Here is a 12,399-nt window from a genome sequence, read left to right on the forward strand (position 1 = left end):
TAATTGGAAACCGGGAAACGGAAGATATATATATATATATATATATATATATATATATATATATATATATATATATATATATATATATATATATATATATATATATATATATATATATATATATATATATATATATATATATATATATATATATATATATATATATATATATATATATATATATATATATATATATATATATATATATTTATATTATTTACGAGTAGGGTTTTTTAAAAACAGTTTTCGAGAGTTTCTTTTAAACAGTTTTATCTAGTAATTTTTCCAGCAATTTATTTTCCGATCAGTTTTTCTAATCAGTTTTATAATTTCTATATTTGAAATATAAAAGTTGTTTTTTTATTTTTCGAGCAGTTTTCAAGCAGTATTCTTAAGTGGTTTTTTCGAGCAGTTTTTCCAGTTTTTCTGGAGCTGTGTTCACATAAGATTTTCTGGAATGTTTTTTTTCGTTCAGTTTTATAAACTGGAAATATTGAAATTGAAAATTCAGTGAAGCGTTAAGTTTTGAGTTTTGAGCTTCTCCAGCCAGCCTATCTTCAACTTTAGATTGGATTTAGGTTGTTTAAGAACCAAATAAAAACATTGAAACCCTTGATTACTATCTGGGGTTGGGCCCAAAACCAGAAATGCAACATGATCACCTCTACGGCAGAGAGCAACTCCACATTCGATGGATGACAATATTCAAATTTCCTGTTCCCGATGAAAGGTGCGGAATCGTTGTGCTTTGTTACGAACGTATTTAAATAGTATTATTTGTTTGTACGCTCCCAGAATAATAGAGGACTATTTTATAACTCAGCATCGATCTAAATAACGGTTTGAAAATTCAAACACTTCTTCTTCTTCTTGAGTGAGTCCCACTTTGAATATTTTCAACCACCAGTATATCCGATGTGAGTTTGTGTGTAGTCAACTTGCTGATCTGTGAAATAAAGAAATTTATTTCCTATTTCTGAGAAATTAGTTTATCTTTACATATTCTTCTATAAAAGAAAACTATTGAATTTGCAGTTTTTACACTCGCCGCTCTGTAATTTCAGAAAAGGAAGTCAGATCCATACGATATTCAAAAATTTTCTATGGGGCAAGAGTAGCTTTCATTTAAGTCTAAGTTTGTTAAAATCGGTTCAGCCATCTCGTAGAAAAGTAAGAGTATATTTTTTTCACATACACATACACATACATACATATACACATACACACAGATATTTTCTCAGTTCGTCGAGCTCATTCGAATGGTATAACACGAGGCTCTCCGGGGCATGATTTTCACCGTGCTTCCATAACCTTACTTTTTGAGAAAAGCAAAAAACCAGTTTCAAGAGTGGAATTCAGCACCCAGAGATTTTCCAGGTGTGGCTTGCGCGCCTTTCCAATAGGTCTTCCGCCGCCCTACATACACACATCTACACACTTTATGATGAATTCTAAGCCTTGATTAGGTACTGCCTATATTGATTCCATAAATTACTAAATGTTAAAGTTAACGAAATTAAATTTTGCGGAATATTTTTGTTTTGACATATGTCTGTTACGATATTCGAATTTTTATTCATCGGGCAATACCAATTACTAGTGAGGTTAACGAAACGCGCTTCTCGAACGAAATCAATAATATAATTTTCGAACTCGATCGAATGTGCTGTATTGCAAAATCCATGGAAACACGAAAAAGCGTGTAAATTTGAAGTGATATATGTCAAAACCAAATTATTCCATGAAATTTAAATTTTCGCATGTTCTGTATACCATAATAAAAATTATTGTGGCATTAGTTCAGTGATTGTGTTAAACTGCTTTGCCATACTCTGGCTGCCAATGAACCTAAAAATTTAGATCTGGTGCTGAGCAAGAACAGTTTATTGTGTGAGATGGAAACGGTTATGCTGGGCTTATACGCTGAAGAAGAAACATCAACAAGGACTATTCGTCGAAATTTAAGAATTAAACTAAATTTAATGGATATTTCAGACCAATTGTAAGTTTACTAGTCAGGTTATGAAAACTATCTATGGTTGATGTGATTCTCACTTACAGATTTATGAAACATTTTCGGCTATCCAAAAGTGCATTTCGATATGTACTTAAGGAAATAGAACATGAATTTCCACTTATAACAAAATGTGGTCTATCACCCATGGAAAAACTAGCTGCAACTCTTCGATTTTTTGCTGAGGGTAGCTACCAACACGGAACCGGACAGGATTTCAACGTTGCCATATCGCAACCTACTTTCTCTAAAATATTTGCTGAAACGCTTGTAGTAATGGAACGAGTACTCTGTCCAGTGTGGATATCACTCGAGATGACGGACGAAGAAAAGCGCCTGTCAAAAATTTATTTCTATGAAAAATCTGAAATACCAGGCATAGTAATGTGTGTAGATGGAACACATATTAAGATAATTCCTCCAGTTAAAGACAAAAACTTATATTATAATAGTAAAGGATATTATAGTTTAAATGCTTTAATCGTAAGTAAATGTAATGAAGTTCGCCGAAATAATTTAATTTAAATCATGTTTGAATGTTGAAGATGTGTGATCACCAACAAAAAATTCGATTTATTGATGCAACATTTCAAGGATCTAATCACGACTCTCACATCTGAAGAATAAGCTTTGCTCGTCAATTCTTTGAGAGGAACTATAGAAACGGAGATACAAATAGTAATATTCTTGGTAAACTTTATTGCCGTGAAGATTGTTTAGTTTTTTAATGCAAACTTGTTTCAGGCGATGCAGGTTACCCAACCGAACCATGGCTGGTTACTCCATATCGTGCTGCAGAAAATGGTAGCTTTGAAAGCGATTTCAACATTAGGCATAGTAAAGGAAGAAATATAATCGAAAGAACTATTGGTCTTCTTAAAAATCGATTTCGATGCATATTAGGTGCCAGGCTATTACACTATTCTCCAGAGAAGGCAGCCAGTATAGTTAATGTTGCTTGTGCCCTGCATAACGTTTGTCTTCAATACAACGACACATAAATGCAAATGCAATAAACACATAAATTTTTACTATGAGCTTGGCACTTTGCATATTTCTTTAAATAAGTCAGTTCAAACTTTTTTTTACATGGTAAAATAATATTTGTTGGGTGAAGCATTTTATATCGTAATAGTAGTAATTACCGAACGAACAGCTGTTACAATTTTGGAATTTACCGTAACAAAATTGGATTGGATTGTATTTGAATCTTTCATTTAAAATTCATTTTAATGTATTCAATAGATAGTTTTCTCGTTATTTGTCATTTATATAATTTATTTGCATTTCCAGTATTTCTCGTTTTAGCTGTAATTTTTCCTTGTATGCTGTTTCTAGTGCTTTATTGTGGCGTCGCTGCTCTTCGAGTTTTAACTTTTGTGTTTCAGCCATGCTATCCAATGTTTTGTAGACTCTTCTCATATTATATCCATAATCTTCCATTTTGATATGGATTTTGTTAAGAGCGTCTACCACCGTTTCGTGGTATTTTTTTTGTTCAGCAACTTGCTGTTCCAGCAAATCTAGGGTCGATTTTTTCAACCGTTTTGGTTTAGAACAAGTGGTCTCCTCATCCGCATTGTCATTAGAATTATCCGTAATAAACGATTCTTGGATGTTGTCTACAACCAAGTTTTGCTTATCACGACTATCTAATGACAATGCACCATATGACAATGTGTTCTGCACACCTTGTATTGTGTTTCTGAGACCAGTCAGAGCAATAGTTTGCTCCTCCAATTCAGAAATCTCTATCACTTTGTTAGGTCCGCCTCCCGTGGCACGCAGCTCCTTCGAATTGTGGGCCAGTTTTCTCTTCAGGTTCGACTTGTAATCACACCACACCTAAAATATAAAATAGTGAGGAATTATTATTGAATGAATTAATTAAAATTAAAAAAACTTGCCTTTTTCCACCCTGTTGTGTCTCTGACAGGCGGTCCCAAACTGTTTAATTCCGTTGCCAAAGAATTCCAGAAAGGCACAACGTTCACCTTCGAAAATCCTTTTGCAACATCCGGTCTTGTTTCCAATAAAGCTATCATTCGCGCGAATTGTTGTTTCGATGTAGATTTTATCTTTACTGAATCCCTGGAAAACAAGAATTTGAGTTGAAAAAAATTATATTATAGAAACAAAACAAAAATCACTTACATGTTAATTCCGCCACGTGAAAATCTCGTATCTAGGATACAGAAAGCGATTTGTTTGGAGTCAAACGTTACTGAGATTAGAGTTGACATTTTAAACGAGCGATGTTCGAATAACGGATTTCTTCGATCGAAATCAATAATAGAATTTGATCGATTCGATCGAATCAATTCGAAACGTCGTAATCAAGAATAAGGGTGATTATTCTCTGACAGTAAATAAACCGGGCGTTTCTACTGTCACCATGGAGAAAACGAGTTGCACGATACAAATTGGATCCAAGTAACCTTTGAGATTTGAGGCAATGATTTGACGTTTTATTTGGTACACTGGCGAAACAGCCGTGATGTACACGGAAAGAAAGGGAGATTTTGGTGAAAAAATAGAACGTATAACTAAGCTAAACTTTCCTTTCGCCTTTTCCGTAACGAAAGGTCACGGCGAAAACCGACTTTGCCACCAAATAACGGAGTGTCTGTGTGTACGTGTGTGTACAACGCACTCGACTATCTCAGAAACGACTAAATCGATGTGCATAAATTCAAATTCAAATGCAATCTTCCATCAAAAAAGCCTACTATTGAATTCAGTTCGAATCCGGTTTCCGGTTTCGGAGTATCGGGATAAAACTGTGCAAAAAAAAAACGTGCCCAATCCACCTAGTAGTGAGTTTCATTTTACACGAATATGCGTTGATGTTGATATCAATCATTTTCGAAGCCATTTATTTTCATTACTAATTATTATTGTCTTTTGGGACGAAAGTGACATTTTTGGTAGTATACCATTCTACCGTTGATTTCGAGTAGTGGCAAGAAGCAAAATCTGGCCAGAAGACAACAGGATCCTTGTGGCTTCGAATCATGGGTAGAAGTCGTTTTTGTAAACATTCCTTGATGTATATTTCGCTGTTCATTGAAGCAGTGGTGATGAAGGGTTTCGAAATTTGTACCGCAGCTACAAATTGCTTGCCAGACCATAGCTTTCTTACCAAATTTTTCGACTTCAACCGATGTCTCGGACTGGTTTAACACTTGCTCTTATCGCACCGTATAATATTGTGGTCCCGGCAAGGATTTGTAATCGAGTTTAACGTAGGTTTCGTCGTCCATGATTATGCAGTTCAAATTTCCAGCAAGAATCGTATTGTACAGCTTTCGAACCCTCGGCATGATCGATGCTTCTTGATTCGGACTACGTTTTGGTTTTTCTGCTTCTTATAGGTTCAAAGATATAAACGTTCTTTAGCACGAAGAACTTTTGACTTCGAAGTGCCCACTTTTTTGGCCACATCCCGAACTGAATCCTCCTTCTTTTGCTCGAACGCCTTCAGTATACGTTTATCCAACTGAGGGTTAGCAGGACCTTTTTTTTCGATCCGTTTTCGGTTTATCCTCACCAAACTTCCTGATTGCATTTCGCACGGCTTTTTCACTTACTCTTTCCATTTTTGCTATCTTTCTCAGTGACAGTCCGCGTTCTGTGCCCCATTTGTACACAATTTTTCGACGTTGTTCTGCTGAAAGTCCACGCATTACGAAACAAACTAATGAAAACGAATAAACAACTGCACAAGTGGTTAGAGAAGAGTGTAAATAACAGGACGCAGCCATAAAAATTGACAGATTCTGAACCATTGCGAAATGGCAGCGGTTTTTGGTTGCGTCCATACTTTCTGGGACAGTCTTTAAACCACCGAAGATGGACCACTTCAGATAAAATGACAAACATATACTGAATAAAAAAGAAGTCAAAATAGGTCTAAAATTGTAAGAATTTTACGTTTTTAAGGTGTATAGGGTTGTCAACCAGCGGAAATAAACTACTTCAAAAAATAAACATATATTTTTTTAATGAAAAGGGAGGACAGTAGTGACAGAAAATTATTAAACTTTAGCATTTATAAGGGTTCGTAGCGTTGATAATCAACGAAAATTAATTTTTCGAATACATTTACAACAAGACAAGGACACAGTATTTAAGAATCTGAACATGACAAGATTGACCTCCATCAATCAGTTTCTTAAACCACCCTCGTATGAAAAAGGTCATCCTAACGATAAAATGAAAAAAATAGTCCAATATTTATCGATGGAGAACAATAGTATCGACTGTTACGAATATGATAAAGTGCTGTATTTTCGATGGCTTTCGACTTCTCTTTTCATCCAATTAATATTTGGAAACTGAATTTAAGTAGTTGAACGACCCTATGCAGTTTGAAAATAATTGCTTCTAGAGATTTTTCATGAATAGTAACTGCTCATTTCATCCAAAAATTTATGAGTTCTCCAAAATTTGTCAATTTTCGTTTGAGGACAACTCTATGCATCTTGAAAATATTTTAATCTAATAATTTTCGATCACCATTGACTTCCATTTCCAGTTAATATTTGAAAGATTTTCAAAAATTTGGTTTGTTGATAACCTCAAATTCAGTAATTGCTTATCAATATTGACTTTCCTTTCTATCTAATAATTATATGAAAGTTTTTCAAAAATTGTTATTGTGCATTTGTTGACAACCCTACGCACCTTTAAGAAGCTATAAACTACGATTTTCAATCGCCTTCACAGCAGCAAATTGAAATTTGACAAACGGTCCAATACGAACATGACAGTCACCGCTGCATTCATTCAGCGCTTGGTCATGGCTGTCATATGTGACATTCATGTGTGACTGCCCAGATAGCAGGTCACGTGAAAGTTCCAGCAGTGGGATTGACTGTTTTTGGCACGTACTTGACCTCTTATACCTTATACCATTCCATGACGGATTTCGAATAGTGACAAGGGATTAAAGGATTCGTTTTTCTACTATCATAAACGGATGAGCATATTTTGACAGTTTCGTTTGATCAGTTATGGCTGCGTCTTTCTTGCCACTGCAAGAAAAGTGTCCGAAATTTAAGGTGTACTGGCTTAAAGATTACTTGATTTGATTTCGTCGACATCGAATCATGTTAGACGAGTTCTCCTCGAATGAGACATGTCAGCCGAATGGGTCATCCAGCTGAAAAGTATCCTTCGTGGATGGTTTGACACTAGCATGGCGTGTAGACTCTAATCTGAGTGATTCTCAAAACTACCTTGTTTGCAAAATTTTGACAGAATATCAAAAACTTCGAATCATCTATGAACTGATTGCCATTGTTTCACGCCAAAGAATTTGTTCTTCGAAATAGCAGCGACAATTGCACAAGCTACAATGAGCGAAGCCGACAAGTCGTTGACTAAGAAACAATCGTCGTCTGTGTTTGGGAAACGCAAACACGCCTCGAAAGGTTTCCACTCTGATACTCGTTGATTTTAAAACTTTTAGAAAATACTTTAATTTATTTAATGTCAATAAAAATCATATCTCATCACCTTATGACAGCTGACATCCGATTCAATTTAGGTTACAGAACTTCGACAATTCCCTCTCACAAAACAGCTCAATTCGTTCCGGGAAAGACCCGGAGAATTGAATTATTATCCTAGTGTGATATAAATCTCCCATTTCAAGTCCAACTATTCGTCATCAAATCTCGAAACACGTCCGGGGACATTCTTGACGGCGGCATATTTCTCTCCCCACGCGTCTTCCGTGTCTCAAACTGCCCACATACCAAACGAAGTTAGCTGGAACTCACCCAAAAAAAAACCCGGAACCTCCCGCAGAAACGAATTGGTGTGAAAGAAAAAAAAAAATGAATCCCCCAAATGACATATGTAAAGCTTCCGGTTTTTGTCCCGGCTCGGCATTCATCGGAATGGTTGTCATCGTCGTCGGGGTTGAAGTACGGCAAAAAAAGATCCCCCCTACTTCCGCCAACAGGTGCCCTCGACCGGTGAGAATGCCGGTGTACCATTCAAGCAAAAAAAAGAATCTCATGAATAAAGTGATTTTCCCGTCTTCAAAAACCTCCGAACCGATGGAGACGGATGGCCTTAGGAGCGCACTCCTTCATTTCCTACTCCCAATCATCAAACCGTCGGCATTCTCCCGAGGGAATCATGATGTGCCGCCGGGAGATCTTGTTTATTTTTCCACTTTCACACCTTTTTTCATCACCCCTCCTCCACTCCCACTAGCGATTATTTCACATTCTTTCCACGTCAGAATTGTCTGCATTAGTGAACAGGCGAAAGTGACAGCCAGAAGAAGCGACGCCGCCAACGACGACGACGACGACGAAAAACGACCTACTGTGATTGTGTTTTGTGTTGTGCACGCTGGGATAGGCTACTCTATACACACTGCTAATGGCACAAACGGAGCAGGCCACTTTGTTGTTGTTGTTGTTTGTTGCTATTGTTACTGTTGGTTTCCCGTTCACTCGTAGGTCGACTGTTCGGGTTCGGGTTCATATTTCATAAAAATGGTTTATTATTTTGAAATGGTTCATTTTTCTGTGATGGGATATTTTTTGCATGAAGTTGTGCGATTGTTTGGAATTTGGTCGAATACAGTGCGAAAGCGGGTACCATTAGTCATTCGCACAGTGAGACTACGGATGTTTGTGTATGTTCGGGTGTGTGTGAGCACGTCTCCATAACATAAACTTCCACTCGGATTCCATACGGAAACATGCTGGTTTAAAAATCTTATTAAATTTGTACGTGAAAAATGATCATCTTACGATTGTGTTAGCACAGAATAGGAACGACAACACAAGTTTAATCGTAATAAATATTTTGTGGATATTTTTTTCTGGTCTATGATAGGCTAGCATTGCTGGTGAATGTTATCGAAAAATTGCCTAAAAGTTATAATTTTGATATTTGCTATTTTCTAATTTCTAACTTCTAATTTCTAATTTCTAATTTCCAATTTCCAATTTCCAATTTCCAATTTTGAAATTTCTAATTTCCAATTTCCAAATTTCTAATTTCTAATTTCTAATTTCGAATTTCTAATTTCTAATTTCTAATTTTATATTTTCTTATTTCTAAAGTTATAAAATAGAATATAACTTCCTTTTTCTATCGACTTTTTTTCTAATTTTAATTTCTAATTTCTAATGTCCAGTTTCCAATTTCTGATTTCTGTTTTATAATTTCTATTCTATAACTTTCTTTTTCTATTTTTCAATTCGTATGTTCTATTTTATATTGACTATTTTCTATTTCCTTCTTCATATTTTCAATTCCTTCCATATTTCCATCTTATAGTTCGCATATTTAATATCTTAATTTCTATGACAAATTTTTTGGTATTTGTCTTATTTTCAGTTTATAATTATAACTTTTGTTTCTTGTTTTGTTAACTTTTTCGTATTTTCTATTTCCTATTTTTTGCTCCCTAATTCATATTTTCTATTTCATGTTCCATATTTTTAATTTATGTACTTTCTTCTTTACGCTCCTTATCCTCTGTTCAACTTTTTTGTTTATTTTGCTTTCTGATTTATTAATATCTATTTCATATTTTTAATTTCTTTTTCTTTGTTTCGTGCTTCCTGTTCCATTTTCTGTTTTCTATTTTATATGTTCTAATCTCTGTTGTCTATTTTCTATTTTCTAGTTTCTATTTGATATTCCCTTTGTCCTATTTCGTATTTCTTATTTACTATTACCTATGTTACGTTGTCTTTTTCCGTTTTCCAATTTCCACATTTCTATTTTCTGTTTTTTTGTTTACTTTTTTTCGTGTTTTGTGCATTCTTTTTCATAGTTCTTATGTTATATACTCTACACTTCATTATTTATTTCCTATTTCTTGCTGCCTAGTTCCTGTGTTCTATCAGCAGTTTCCTGTTTTCTATTATCCATTTCTATTTTATATTTCCAGTTTCCAATAGCCAAATTACTGTTTCCTTTTTGTTTCTTGTTCACCTTTTCTTATTTTCTATTTTCAGTTTCCTAATGTATGTTCTCTACTTCTTATTTCATTTTATTACATTTTTTATACAAAGTTTAAATTGCAAGTTTTCTGATTCCTATTTTCTATTTTTTATTTTCTATTTGTCTATTTTCTACTTTCAATTTCATATTTTCTATTTTCAAATATCTAATTTCTAATTCATAATCTCCATATTCTATTTTTCATTTCCTTTTTTATATTTTTTTATCTATTTCGATTTCCTTTTTCTTATTTCCTGCTTTCTGTCATATGTCGCAAATTCTATTTCTTACTTCCTATTTCCTTTTGTATATTACCTGTTTTCTTTGACCAATTTTTTTGCATATTTTAAATTTTCGATTTTTAATTAACAAATTTTTGTTTCCTGTTTTCTCTTGCTTATTAACTTTTTCATATTTTGTAACTCCTTTTTTCAAGTCCCTATTCCACATTCTCTACGCTTTATTCCTTATTTCTTGTTCCACAATGCATATTTTCCATTTTCTGTTTCTTCTTTCTAATTTATGTACTTCCATTTTATTTGCTCCGTATTTGATTTTCTGTTTTTGTTCTCGGTTTCTGTTTTCGTTCTCGGTTTTCATTTTTCTTATTTTCTTTTTCAGTTTTCTAATGCATATTTTCTACTCTTTATTTACTATTTCTTACTCCATATTTCTTATTCTCTATTTTCTGTTTAATATATTCAACAATTTATTTTTTTGCTTCCTGTTTCATGTTCCCCACTTTTCTGTTTACTATTTCCTAATACCTATTTTCAATTCTATGTTTCCAATCCCCTGTGTTATATTTTCAATTTATTTTTTTTATTTCGTGCTTCGTTCTCCATATTTCTTATTTCATATTTTCTATTCGATATTTGCAAATAACTACTTCTTGTTCACTTTTCTATTTCCTATATTTTATTCTATAGTTGGTATCTTTTAATTCCTATTTAGGAACAGGAGTTCTTATTTTCTATTTAATACTTTCAATTTTTTTACCTGATCCTTAATTTCTATGTCCTATTGCTTCCATGTTCTCTTTTTCATATTTACTGTATTCTACTCCTTGTTTCCAACTTCCTGTTTTCTATTTCATAGTTCGTATATTCCATTTCCAACTTTCTATTTCCTGTTTTCTATTGCGGGAACAAGAAAGACACAACGGAAAGTAGGTTGTAGTACTTTCCGTTGTGTCTTTCTTGTTCCCGAATTCCCATTTCAAATTTTTTTCTTCCTGTTTTAATATTTTTTCTTATTTTCTCTTCGTTTTCGTCTTTTCTATCAAATCTTCTCTAAACTTAATTTGTTATTTCCTATTTCATGCTTCCAATTTTCTATTATCAATTTCCATTTACCGTTTCCTTTTTCTATGTCCGGTTTCAAGTTTCCAAACTACTGTTTTCTATTAATTTCTCATTTATATTTCTGGTTTCTAATGCACATTGTCCACCCTTATTTTGTATTTCTTGCTCTTGAATTATTATTTTCTACTCTTTGTTTCATATCATCAACTTCTTTTATATTTTTGTTTCCTGCTCCACAAATATCTATTTAATATTTTCAGTTTCTTATTCTTTGTTTCGTACTTCCTGATCCTTTTTTTTTTGTTTTCTATTTTGCATTTTCTATTTCCTGCTGTTAATTTTCACTTCTCTTATATTCTATTTTGTAGTTTCTATTTCCTATTTCCTTTTTCCAATTTCCTGTAGTCTAATTTGTAATTCCCATTTCCTATTATCAATTTTCTATTGTCTTTTGATTTTCAAATTTCTATTTTCTGTTTTCTTCTTCCTTTTTTCGTATTTTCTGCCTTCTTTTTCTTATTTCTTATTCCATATTCTCTATACTCTATTCTTAATTTCCTATTTCTTGCTACCTAGTTCCTATATTCTAATTGCAGTTTCCTGTTCTCTATGATCTATTCCAGGTTTCCAATTTCCAAATAACTGGTTTCTTTTCATTTCTTGTTCACCTTTTCTTATTTTCGATTGCCTAATGTATGTAATCTATTCCTTATTTCCTATTTATTGTTCCTTAAAAATTATTCTTTACTCCCGGTTTCATATTTTCAACCTCATTTTTTTTTGTTTTTTTCAACTTTTTTTTTGCTTTGCTTAAAGAATATGAAATAAGAAAATTCTTATTCCATATTATCTATACTCTATTCATTATTTCGTATTTCTTCCTACCTAGTTCTTTTTTTTTTATTCAATAGTAACATATTTGAAGGCACACTGCTTAAGCTCTTAGATGCCAAGGGCATTTTCTTATTTTAAATTAAAACTAACTTAAAACTAAACCTAGTTCTTGTTTTATTCGCAGTTTCCTGTTTCTTATTGTCTAGTTCCAGTTTTCTATTTCCAGTTTCCAATTTCCAAATAACTGTTTTCAATTTGTTTCTTCTA

The 12,399-nt window shown here is 33.3% G+C and overlaps 2 protein-coding genes across 2 annotated transcripts in view; one reads left to right on the forward strand and one right to left on the reverse strand.

The window, feature by feature from the left end:
• LOC131426560 (carbonic anhydrase-related protein 10) overlaps positions 1 to 12,399 on the forward strand; it is a 211,287-nt gene that overhangs the window by 107,360 nt on the left and 91,528 nt on the right. The window lies entirely within an intron of this gene.
• Positions 3,272 to 4,365, reverse strand: LOC131428661 (uncharacterized). The gene is made up of 3 exons (XM_058592708.1): positions 4,169 to 4,365; positions 3,922 to 4,105; positions 3,272 to 3,859 (listed from the first exon to the last, which is right to left on the reverse strand). Exons 1-3 carry the CDS (start codon positions 4,255 to 4,257, stop codon positions 3,272 to 3,274), a joined length of 861 nt encoding a protein of 286 aa, XP_058448691.1. The 5' UTR covers positions 4,258 to 4,365.

This window comes from Malaya genurostris, chromosome 1 (assembly GCF_030247185.1).
Source record: "Malaya genurostris strain Urasoe2022 chromosome 1, Malgen_1.1, whole genome shotgun sequence".
Classification (NCBI taxonomy): Eukaryota; Metazoa; Arthropoda; class Insecta; order Diptera; family Culicidae; genus Malaya; species Malaya genurostris.

Coding starts and splice junctions, on each gene's coding strand:
- LOC131428661 (XM_058592708.1), bottom strand. CDS start 4,257: ATGTCAACTCTAATCTCAGTAACGTTTGACTCCAAACAAATCGCTTTC. Junction 4,106..4,168: donor TCACGTGGCGGAATTAACAT/GTAAGTGATTTT, acceptor CTTGTTTTCCAG/GGATTCAGTAAAGATAAAAT. Junction 3,860..3,921: donor ACACAACAGGGTGGAAAAAG/GCAAGTTTTTTT, acceptor TTTATATTTTAG/GTGTGGTGTGATTACAAGTC.